We start from the raw sequence: 12,136 nt of genomic DNA, 5'->3' as shown, positions 1-12,136 counted from the left end.
CATGCTTGGACACAAGTTGGAATACTGGCTAAGGCAATGTTGCTTCTCCTCACGGGTAGAGGTAGGCAGGGAAGAAGACTGAGAGCAGCCTTCATCCTACCACATGAAAGGAAGGAAGCAAACTTGGGTACAAGGAAGAGCAGCAGCGGTGACAGGCAACCAATGCAGCAACTGAGAGAGGAGGCTGTATGTGGCTAGCTATGGAAGGGAGACTGTAGTGACTACAGGGATACTGAGGAAGAGATTGGTGAGTGGTGGGGAGGACAAGTGAGCACATGGGGCAGAGAGGGTTAGGCTGGAAGTGTGAGAGAGGTAGCACAAGAAATACAGGCAGCAGAGAAGGGAAAAGATAGTGGGAAGGAAAGCTGAAGTGGCAGAGAAAATGGAAACCATGCAGAGGAGAGATTTCCCCTCTCCTAAATTGACCCCTGTTTGTACCTTCTACAACCTGATCAGTCACAATCCTATCTACTGATTTAGGCTACCAGAACTATGAATTCACACTGGAAAGACAGAAAATTGATTACCTAAATTGTTCAAAATAACATAACTCTTAGCATCAGTTGTTCTCTGTCCTAAGCAATCATGTATCCCAACTCGGAGTCCTTGACATGCTTAAGCTGACATTTATTTAACTGATATAGGAAGGTACACCCTATCACCTCAGTATAACAGATTTTAGGACTGCCTGTGAAACCTTGCACTGAACATTAAAACTGCTCATTATTATATGTCAGCTGTATATTATCCCTAATTTAGCAAATTCTTTAGCCTAAGACCCTTTCTGAGACAGTCAATTTAATAAGGGCCCTTTCTCCTTCCTGCTGAGGCAATAGACTACCAAATACTTATTGTGAGACAGCAATAAATAAAATTTTGTCAGCTTACATTGAGTGCTGCTCTAGACACCAGCTTCACCCATGGGTACAGTGAAACAGGTAGGCTCTCCCCGCCTCCCCCTGTCAGTCTTTTATTTGGATAATGATCAGAATGGGACATATTCAAGGATGATGACCCTTGAGTTTACAGGGATCAAATGCACTGAATCAACATGCCTGGCCAAGAAGGCTACACTTCTATAACTGAAGTGATCATGCACAAGTGGAAGAAAGCCTTAAGGCCCAGAAACTGAACAACCTTGAACCTCAGTGGAGTGCCAACATTTATACAGTGTCTGAGAACTATGGATACTTAATTGTGGGAACCTTGTAGCCCACACTTGGCATCCTGTAGGGGAAAATTCCAGTTCACCTGTCCAACGTATCAAGCATCAAAATCCAGCATTTCCTGATCAGGTAGGAATATGTCAACATCAGTAATATTACTCCATTATTCAGGCACTGATTGAGTTGCTTTCATTGGACACAAGTACTTACCCTTTGTGAAAAATTTCAAATTTAATGCCTTTGGCCTGAATTGCTCTTCGAAAACCTCTGTGATTTCGGTTAATGTTCAACTTGAACAGCTGATTATATTCTGGAAAATGAAGGCAAGAAGTGATATTATAGGTATTAATGGCATTTAGAGCCAATTCAAACACTGAATAGGGCAGTTGGTGCAGCGGTTGGGGAGTTATACTATCTCCAAGTCCACCACTGCAAGGATATTTTGTCCGGGGGCACATTCAGTAGGTGCACGTTTGCGACGGCACAGTTTGTCCCACACGTCCTGCTTAATATCGGCATCAGATCTCACTCTTTTCTAACAAAATTCAACCATCAGATTTCAGCCTCACATAAAACCCTGCATTTTCCCTTCCACAAAACTCCCCTTTGCAGCAAGCCTCCTGCTCCACTCCCCTCTCTGACCAACCTGAACAGGGGGGATGGCAGGAAAGGCAGGGGACTCTCCTGGCTCAACATGTCATCATCTGCAGGCTGTGTTTCCCTGGCTACATGTTTCCATTGCCTGGTCGTGTTCACCAGTCCTTAACCATGTCCCTAGCTGCTGAACTACAGATAAGAAAAATATATTTGAATATTTGTATTTATGCTATTTCATGAACAGCTATTTTTAGGCTGACCTGCCAATTTCACTCCCTCTTTCCACTTATAATCTGAATTTTGCAGGAGAACAGCTATCTTGACCGATCAGCTTAGTTCTTATAAAGAATCCTTTATTCTAATAAAGGGTTCTTTATTGCTAATAAACTGTCAAGAATGAAAAACATTGTGAAGCATTGTAGAATAAGGAAGACCTCTAGCTTATTAAAGAAGAAAATGAGTTGCAAAGGGAATAAGCATTTTGCTGAAGCTCATCCACTATGCACTAAAACCCAAGGATTACCAGGCATCTAACAACCAGGTCCTAGAAATAAAAGGAATAGGTGGGCTGTGGTCACAGTAAGTCCCCAGTCTGTGCAGCAGAGCTTATGCTAAGGCACTTGATCTTTATTTTGCACTTTACCCAGATTAACATTAAGTGGTTTTATTCTACATGAGTCAATAGAGCAATTTTTTTTAAAAAAAGAAAGAAAAATCCCAGATACAAATGCTAGGATCCTGCAGCACTGCAACAATGGGCCCTTTAGGACTTGTCATGGCGTTTGTCCTTGAGAGGTGCTCCATGACCATTGTGTTAGTGTCACTTTAAGGGAGGGGGCTACAGCTTTCGGCCTGCCCATGGTGTCAGATTCAGTCCAGGACTTCAGCGATGTTCACTTTGCAGAGGTAAAAGCAAGGTTACCTTTATGAGTCAAGATCTGACAACCCAACTGAAGAGGACAAAGAAAAAGTCAGAAAGGCACACACCTGGACAGTTCGTGTTTTTAATCACAGATGTTTTATTTTTCTGAGCTTGCTCCTATTTTAAGAAAAGCAGAAAAACAGAAAATAGTTACTTTAAAAAGTAACACACCTCTATGTCAGAGTGTTAGGATTCAGCAGATATGGTAGGTTTTTATTTGCTTTTTGTCTGAGTGAAATACCTGAAAATATCTGAGACTATCCACATCAGTAAAATATAAACAGTCCATTTAAAAGGAAATCAAATTCAAATATTTGACATACAAACTACAATATTATACACATGAAACAAGAATTGGCAGAACAATGCTAACACTGGAAATCTATTCAATGCTTTGGCTTTACTGCAGGACAGACTCTGCTGTTTGCAGCTTCCTGTGTCTTTTATATGATAGTCTTATCCCAAAGAAGAGAAAAGTAGCAAACTTGGATGCTGTATCAAAAGGGATCTGAAGAGACTATCTAGCCAACAACATCATTGCTATTTTTGTGACAATCAGATTATACACTAAACTAAATTAACACAAAGAACAGTACAACATATCTTTAGGGAGTAAGCAAGGACAATTTAACCTAATTAATAAAGCCACTTCCAAAACATACCCCAGTTATTAAGTAAGATATGCAGCCTGTCCTTCCAGGAGCAACTGTTTTCTCAGTTGCCAGCAGAACAGGTATGCTCCAAAGGCCATGGAAATATTTGCTCCCATTAATTTTTTCTAACACTTCCCGGAGTAAGGAACCATCAAAAGTTGCTCCTGCCAACAGTGATACTACACTAGGAAAAGAAAGAAGAGTTCTTTGTGTTTGCTCATCCTATGGAGATGATGTTCCACCTACCATTGACTGATGGCTTATATGCCCAATTCAAATCAATCTGAAGGTCACCTTTATTTATTTACTAAGTCAACTGTGGGGAGCCATGTGATACTTCCTGTCTTTTTAGTCCATAGTTCATCCCTTCTCCTTTTTTCTATACCAGGGGTAGGGAACCTGCGGCTCTCCAGATGTTCAGGAACTACAATTCCCATCAGCCCCTTTCAGCATGGCCAATTGGCCTTGCTGGTATTGAGCTGATAAGTATAATTTATCTGAAACAGATTCTATTCTACAAGACATTAATTCTCCTTCTAATACTCTTTCATTCTCCCTTCTCACCCCATAGGTTCTCTTTTCACATTATATCATGCTGATTTCTCTATCTTACTTCCAAAGATCTTTTCTCATCTCATTTCTTTTTGCCCATGTTTTTCTTTCTTTCAAGTTTGCAATACTTTAGTTCTCTTAACTCTCCCATTGGTTACATCCCTTCTCTCAATGCCACAAACTTGTTTCTACTGTAACACATTCTATCTTTGCCATTCTTCATACTTTTCCTGCCTCTCTGCACCACATCACCTCCTCTCTCTTTCTTCGGAATCTTCCATTTCTACTCTCATCTTCTGATCTCTACTTGTTTTCTGACCTCCACATTAGTACATACAGTTTAAATTCACATAAGTATACACATATGTGAGCTCCTTTCCTCACATTATTTACTTATTTATAGTCCGCCTTTCTGAGTGAAACGCAATTAGACTGTGTGAGTCAATAAAATCAGCAGGATGGGACATTCTGTAAACAGTAAAGTAGGATTTAGCTTGCAGAACCAACCATAAGTCTAAAAATAGAACTGAAGCAAAGTATAAGTGTTAACATGACACATTAAACAGTAAGATCCAAATTACAGCAAAGCTCACACAATAATATAGATCACAGTCCTTAATAATTTCTCCGAATAGCTTTGTGAATCATTTTGTACAGTGTTATCCTATTGTTGGTACAGAAAAACCCTCTTGGAATAACTCAGTTTTGCACAGTCCATGGAAAACCAGGAGAGTGGCAGCCTTTCTGACACCACAGGCAGGCCGTTCCACAGGGGGGGAGCCACAATTGAGAAGGCATATGTATAGGCAATTGTTGATTTTTCCCATTTGCATGCTGGCACCTGCAGAAGACCCTGCTCCACTGAGCAAAACTGTTGAGGCAGAGTACAGAGGGAAAGATGTTCTCGCAGATACGAGGGTCCAAGGCCATGAAAGGCTTTGTATGTGACAGCCAATGCCGTAAACTAGTGCAGCTCGTGGAGTAACTGCAGAATGGGCGTGATATACATACTCTATCTTATGTGACACAAACTCAGGGTTGCAAACTGAGTGCATCAGATTCCTACACTGGCTCTCAGATGCACGTACCAGTATGATCTATTCATTTTGCTGAACTCACCCATCACATTTTTTGGTGTAAACTTGAAAAATACAGCATGAGAATTAGCCATTTTGTACATCAGAGATACCTGAAAAAGTGCCAGATGGAATCTGGCTGTACAATATGGCTGTCCAGGTACAACTAGCTGGAAAAAAACTGGTGCCATTTCTACCTTAAGCCTTTAAATCCAGGGAATGATGAAGTAACATACTCTGTGAACTACAGTAAATCACATATTCACACAAAGAAATAGCCACAGAACATAACAACTCAGAGTATTTCCCTTTCCCATGAGGCAGCAAATAGTGAGGAAGTGTTCTGTAGTTAACTACGGGACCTTATCTTGTACAGATATATCTTAGATAACTTCCCCAGTTACTTAAAACACACAAGAGTGTAATTTAAGGTATCAGCTTCTTAGCCTCACTCCGGAAAGCTAAAAACCCAAATGTTCTGAGTAAGCAGATGAAATGCTACTTTGACATGTGCTAGAGTTTCGAAATTAGGGGAAATCAAAGGCCTTTCTGTATACTCACTGTGTTAGGATAATGAAATTCAAATTTTACAAATGCATCCAAGTCATTTGGTGTTACACCTGAACAAAGAGAGATTTTTTGTCAAGTAAACAGTTCTTGTGAAACTAACCATGTTCTCTCAGGACAGTCTAATATCAGATATAAAACTAATTCTGAATCCAACTCGGTTACTAGTATTCAGCTACAAACAGTCAAAACTTTGAACAGCTGCGAAGAATGGACCAAGCCATTTTATTAACTATTTTACAATCACAAGATTATAAATGATCTTCTAGAAAAGGACAAATAGTAATCTGTGTTTAGAAGTGCTTTAGCATCCCTTCCAAAAGTCTGATAAAATGACAACCTCAGATTTAATATTTGAGAGCAGGCCATAAACTGGATCTCTTAAATAAAGAAATGGATGCTTTAGCACGAACACCTTAGCACGAAAACTTTAGATTGAACACACATGCCGGAAACAACAGATGTCAACCAGATTCTGCTAGCTCTGATCCATTCAGATAGGATTGCCAAAATTCAGTGAAGTGCTACTTAAAAAGATACATTTAAAAATTCTCAAAACTACTGCCCCCTCATTGCTGACACCACAAGTAGAACATAAATTAGGAATTGGCCAGAGGTGCACACTTCAAACAGTTAAATGGGACATAATGCATCTTGATTGGAGCTAAGCAATTCACTCCATGATGTCACCTGGTCCACAGAACTGTTTTCTCGAATCGTGGAGAGAGAGGGAGGAGATTTAGAAGGCCATTTCTCAGGTTGCTTGGTCCATCCTGCTCCTGGACAGGACGCTTCTTCATTGCATCCCTTGGAGTAACATTTCAATCAATGGAAATGCAAGCCCCTGGGATGCAACTGGGAACTTTCCCATGGGTGGGAGTAGAAACATCCCCCTTCCTTGAAAGTTTCCCACTGCATCTCAGTGTTCTCCAGCTCCCTGCTCCCATCAAATTTCTCACTGCCTGTGTTTCCAACTCATAGGAAACCCCATTCACATGTGTTTCTCTTTTCTTCTCTGAAGAAGAGAAATTGCACAACATGTCAGCAGTCAGCATGACAATTCTTACTTATGTTCCAGGAAAGCAAGACTTGATGTTAGACATTCTTAATATATGTACCAGAACATTCTTTCCTTCACATCTAACACACTTCTGCAGCTTTCCTTAAGCACAGTACTTAAGAGTTATCAAACATGCATTTAAAAGGAAAAAAATCTTAGACTGGTCCATAGATTGTGATGTCAGTTGACAGTTAAGCCTGTTCATTCAGTATGAGTGACCAGTAATTCTCTTGCTATTCAGGTGTCACATGAAAGTACAGTTTAATTATGCATGGATGAGCCCACTAACAACATTTAGTTATAAGAAATAAAGACAGAATCTGAAGCCAAGTCTTAAGTATTTTGCCATGGACATCCTGGCTTAATTTTGGCATGTTCCCCAAGTACCAATCTCAACACAATATCTGGCAGGTCTCTGCATGGCAAGGAGTGAAGGCAATGAATCTAGCATTTGTCAGTGCAAACCAGGATTTGAATGATGACCCACAAGCTGAATTCTGATTCTAAAAACTAATCACGGTTAAAATAAACAATAGTAACACACTGCTTCTGAACAGTTTCTAAGTTTCAAATAATTCAGGTGAAAGTGAAGCATTCACTTTTAATGATTTCATTCTATTTAACTTGAGCAAATTCTCTAGCTACAGAGTTGCTCTTGTCTATGAATTTATCCGCTGAATTCTCATGTCACTTGATTCCTGACCCAATATTCAAGTGTTGTATTTGCCCAGCAACAAGAGACACAATGAGCCTGACACAGGCCTATACTGTTGTGCTGGCACCTACTTTGCTTAGAATGGCATTTCAAATTCACCTCCAACATAAACGCAAATCCACACAAATGTTGCAGAGAGATGGTTTAAGTATCAAGTATGTTCAACATCAAGTATCTCAAAAAATGAATTTACTGCAAAATAAAAAACCATGCAGAATTTGAACAATTAAATGTTCAGCTGTTTAAACAACTGCTTTCAGTTTCAATGCCTTCTGCATTTTGATTTGCAAAGTTCCATACTGCTTCAGGTCTCCTCCTTTCAGCAAAAACAATGACATTACCTGGGAAAAACTCTTCCTGACTGTGTGCCAATCAAAAATTACCTGGTGGAGCTGGTAGATTTATTCCTCTGACAATGATAAGATGCATCTCTGTGCTGTTGAGTTCAGAAAATATCCTACAAAGCAATCAAAACAAAAGAATAAAAGATTCACTTCAGACATCTATCTGGTCCACTCTTCTTCCCTAGGCACTGCATTACCACACTTAGCAAATGTACACAAATAAGAATCAAGGAGAAAACACAACATGTCCAGACATGGGAAAAGTGTATTGGTTGTTAGCAGCAAACAGAAAGATTTGACAAGGGGCTGGTGTTTTTGGTGACAACCCTGTGTTTCTTGCAATGCTTAGCTTCACTCTAAAATAAGTCACTTATAGGAAGAGAGATGAATTCTGCTCTGCTTAGGAATTCTGGTTCTGATGTTGGGGTGTCCTGGGCTGCTAACAGAAGGGATTCACAAAGAATAGCTGAGTGGGAACAAGTTCTTTGTAACTCTTCCATGCTTGCTTGCATAAGACCAGCCCTTGGCTTGCCATACCTGACAATTTTAAAGGTTCTCTCTTCAAAGTGATGGCTTGGAGGATCCAGTCCCTGGGCTTGTGCAAGCTGTAAGATGTCCAGATCTTTTTTGCAATTCTGAGCCAGTTTTTCAAACCTGTAATACAGTTCAGGAAATACAATATGCAATGAAAGTAAAAGAAGAAATCAGCACTATTGTTGGAATATCTTTCGGTTCCAGGCATGGCTGGGCGAGCAAGATGGTGGGTTTTCTTCAAGTGAATGAATGGCTGGGTCTTATACAGGACTAGAGTTAGCCTCATGCCAGAAAGCAGTAGAGCAGTGATTAGAAGGGAAAAAAAAGGATGAGGTGTTTATGGACTTAGTTTATATTACTGATAGCTTTGGGAACCGCAGAAATGGGGAGTGCAGTTCAATCTTCTGGGAATAGCAGGTTCCCACACTTAAACCAGAACAGAAAGATTCAGCTTTAAAGCAGTGCAAGGAATAAGACTATACAACTTGATTGAGCAGCCTGTTCAGTTCCCAAACTCAGATTACAGGTAAATGGGTGGGAAATAGGGGAGAGCTGGAAATAACATCATTGCTGCATGCCGGGCTGGTGTAGGAGGGCAGTTGGGAGCCCGGGAAAGGAGAGAGTTGCTGTTGCTGCTGAATTTTCTAGGCAGGTGGTATTTCTGGGAGGAATACCTGAGTGGGCCAGTGAGGAAAAAGGGACACGAAGAATTGAAATTTTATGAAATTTTCAGGTTTGTGCCTACTCCAAAGCATAACTCTCTACAAATGCAGGTCAGATGACAGATTAACCCAAAGTCTTATGAATAAAGTGTGCCACACTCCTGAGTAAGTACCATCAAATGTCTTGATCAAGAAAGCAAAATTACACAGGTTTATAAAATACTGCACGGAGTAGGGAGTGGACAGAGAGAACTTTTTCTCCCTCTCCTAAAATACTATAACTCAAAGAACAGCCAATGAAGCTGTTGGGCCACAGATTTCAGGAAGGACAAAAAGGGGGATTTAGACAATTCATTGAGGTCTATCAGTGTCTATTTAACACGGTGACTAAAGGGAACCTCCACGTTCAAAGGCAGTAAACCTCTGAATACTGGTGCCAGGAACCAACACTGGGGAAGGCCTCAAACTCTATGCCTGCTATTGGCCCTCCAGGACAACTGGTTTGTCACTGTACGAGATAGGTTGCTGTACTAGATGAACCACTGGTCTGACACAGCAAGGCTCTTGCGATGTTCTCACACTGCACGGAACAAAAGAGGAAAGAAATGCTTCAAAGATCAGTTGTTAATTTAATCTAGGAAAAATCATGACATCCAAAACTAAAGTGAGTGGCCTATGTGCCAATCATGAAAGTAGAAAAACCACATCATGTCCCTCTTTTCCTAGGCTTCTTTCCATGTCCAGTCACTGAAGTCTGGGGTGGGGGTGGGGGCATAAGAATTGTAGGAAGAGGCCTACAAGATAAGGACAGTGGGCCCTCTAATTCAGCATCCTGTAACTATGGTCAATCAGTTGCCCTTGACGACCAACAAACAGGGCCTAGACGCCCTTCTCCTGATGTTGCTCCCTAGCCCTGGTTTTCCATCATTTACTGCTCCTGGAAGGGGGGTTCCTTTCAGTTATCATTACTGTCACTGATCCTCTTTTAAAAGTTTCTGAAGTTTTTTTATGCTCATGGCCACAATTAAATTATGGAATTCAGTGCCTGAGAATGTAATTGCTTGTTGATTATAGTAGCAGGTCCTTTTGTCCATGATGGATCTATTGCCCATCAACTTAATTGGGTGCCCCTAATATTATGGGACAGGGAGAAAAGATTTTCTCTATCTACTATCTCCGTTACATGAATAATTTAAGAACTCCCATCATACCTCTTCCAGACCCAGTAATCTTTTTCTAAACTGAATAGTCACAGAGTTGTTAGCCTTTCCTTACATGAGGGCTCTCCAACCACTTTATCATCTTAGTTGCCCTCTTCTGCACTCTGAGATAAGGTGACCAGAAACATACACAGTATTCCAGATGAGGAAGCAAATAGATATCTGCAGAAACATTACTACATTGGTCATGCTCAGCAAAATCAATGGTGTTTCATCCTCTTGGCTGTCAACTGATGGTATCGACACACTTTTAAAAAGTCTAGGTCTAACCCGACAGGATATTTTACATGTGGAAAACATCAGAACTGGTTAGGTCCTCTGTGTGGCATCTAAGAGAGAATCCTATACCTCTCTGCCTCAAGAGAAGGTCAGCAGAATCTCAGATTCTGGAAGAGCCTCAACAAAAATGTCAAAGCAGGGAGATGATTATTTCATTAACGTTCCTGTGGCTCAATGTAAGGTCCAGTTCTGGGATAGGATTGCTTGATCTGGCAACATTTTATAACCAGGCTAGGTTTGCCCCCTAAAACTTAAGGAAAACAAATGGAGCAATACCTACCATCTTCCTTTCTTGGAAAAACAGGCACTTCATGTCTTTGGGGTTTGCTTCCATCAAGAGAACCCCACATATACCCTGATTCTAAGACTGCATGATAGAATATATTCCCATGTTATTCTGCATAAGACTGCACCCTTAACTAAGCTATTCTATCTGATACAATTCAAAGTAGTTTGTAACATTTTATCTTGGGTCTCTATTTGAGCCTTCCAAATAGCACAACTTTCAGTGAGACCTGGAGCATGAAAGCAAATCAATTCATAAAGTGTCTCCGAAATAAAATCCAAGCCACAAATTGATTAATGCTACATGCATATGAAGGTATGGCAAAATATAAACCTACCGGGAAGTTTCAGTTACGTTTCCCAGATGCATGAACTGTTTGGAAAACTGCATACATTTCTATTCAGGAGAGAAAAACAGTATTAACTGCACTATGCCTTTGAAAAGGTTTCAGAGACAGCCATTTTGCATTACACAGGCTCTTTTACAGCTTCCCCAGTATAAGACCTGTAATCAAACATTCTTTTATCTACACAGTTGGAGAAGAATTTAGTGGAAAAATGGATGCTAGGACATGAGAAAGGAAATCAAGAATTGAGAACAGTGAAAAAGTTCTGGAAAAATTAAGTAATAAATATAACAGGTCTACAATTGCAGATGTTTCTTTTGTCATGCTATGAAGAACCTTCTACTCTTTGTACAAAACTATAGATATGACATGTACACTAAGACTAAAGTAGGGTTACTCAAGTTTACTGCACTTGACTCCCACTCCTAACCTCATATCCAACCATCTACAGCCTTTATAGAGCTGGTCTTTCCTGTTTCCCCCAACCCCTGCAGTCTACTGAGCACGCCCCCAATGTTTTCATTTCAGCAGACATCCACTAATGGCATCAAGGGAAAATCAGGGGTCTGCAGGGAGTGTGTGGGATCAAAAAAAAAACTACTGTTCATTCTTCAAGACTTCAGTGTCAACAAATCTTTGAAACTGCCTGGCTGAATTCACATTCTCTTCTTTGCATGCCCCTACCAGATATCTCACCACAGGTGAATGGGCAAATATTCTTGCATGCATACATTCACACACATTTTGCAGCTGTGTTTGAGGATCTTCAGACCCCAGCTTTGGCATTCAACAGTCTCACTCAGAGGCGTAGCTGGGACATACTGCACCCGCTGCAAGCACTGCGTTTTCCGCACCCCCCCACCCCCCCGGCGGTACCCTGCCCTGCCCTGCCACATGCACTTACCTTAGTTCAGCTTGAAAGTGCAGGCTGGAAAAAGAGCCCTGTTCACTTGAGGCTGAAAACGGCCTGGTGGGAACTATACTTCCTTGGGGCTCGCAAGGACTCCTGGGAAAGTGTAGTTCCCCAAAGGGCGTTTTCAGCCTCAAGTGAACAGGCTGCTTTTCCTAGTCTCAACTTTCAGACTGAACTAAGGTAAGTGTGTGGGGGAACCGGGCAGGGCGGGAAACGTTTTTTCACCCCCAGGCTTGCACCCGGT

General features: G+C 41.0%; 1 protein-coding gene across 9 annotated transcripts in view; it reads right to left on the bottom strand.

Annotated features, from left to right (window-relative positions):
* CC2D1B (coiled-coil and C2 domain containing 1B) overlaps window positions 1-12,136 on the bottom strand; it is a 49,564-nt gene that overhangs the window by 7,121 nt on the left and 30,307 nt on the right. For all 9 annotated transcript variants that reach the window (XR_007244636.1, XM_048498264.1, XM_048498268.1 and 6 more), the window contains 6 exons: window positions 10,971-11,029; window positions 8,190-8,306; window positions 7,692-7,765; window positions 5,528-5,586; window positions 2,751-2,802; window positions 1,377-1,476 (listed from right to left, as the gene is read on the bottom strand). Coding sequence is in view for 8 of the 9 variants with exons in the window: in XM_048498264.1 (XP_048354221.1) it covers window positions 1,377-1,476; window positions 2,751-2,802; window positions 5,528-5,586; window positions 7,692-7,765; window positions 8,190-8,306; window positions 10,971-11,029 (461 nt within the window). In the remaining variant the exon portion in view is untranslated. The remainder of the gene's footprint in view (window positions 1-1,376; window positions 1,477-2,750; window positions 2,803-5,527; window positions 5,587-7,691; window positions 7,766-8,189; window positions 8,307-10,970; window positions 11,030-12,136) is intronic.

The sequence above is a fragment of the Sphaerodactylus townsendi genome, linkage group LG05 (assembly GCF_021028975.2).
Source record: "Sphaerodactylus townsendi isolate TG3544 linkage group LG05, MPM_Stown_v2.3, whole genome shotgun sequence".
Taxonomy (NCBI): Eukaryota; Metazoa; Chordata; class Lepidosauria; order Squamata; family Sphaerodactylidae; genus Sphaerodactylus; species Sphaerodactylus townsendi.
This window is presented reverse-complemented; position numbering and strand designations above follow the sequence as displayed.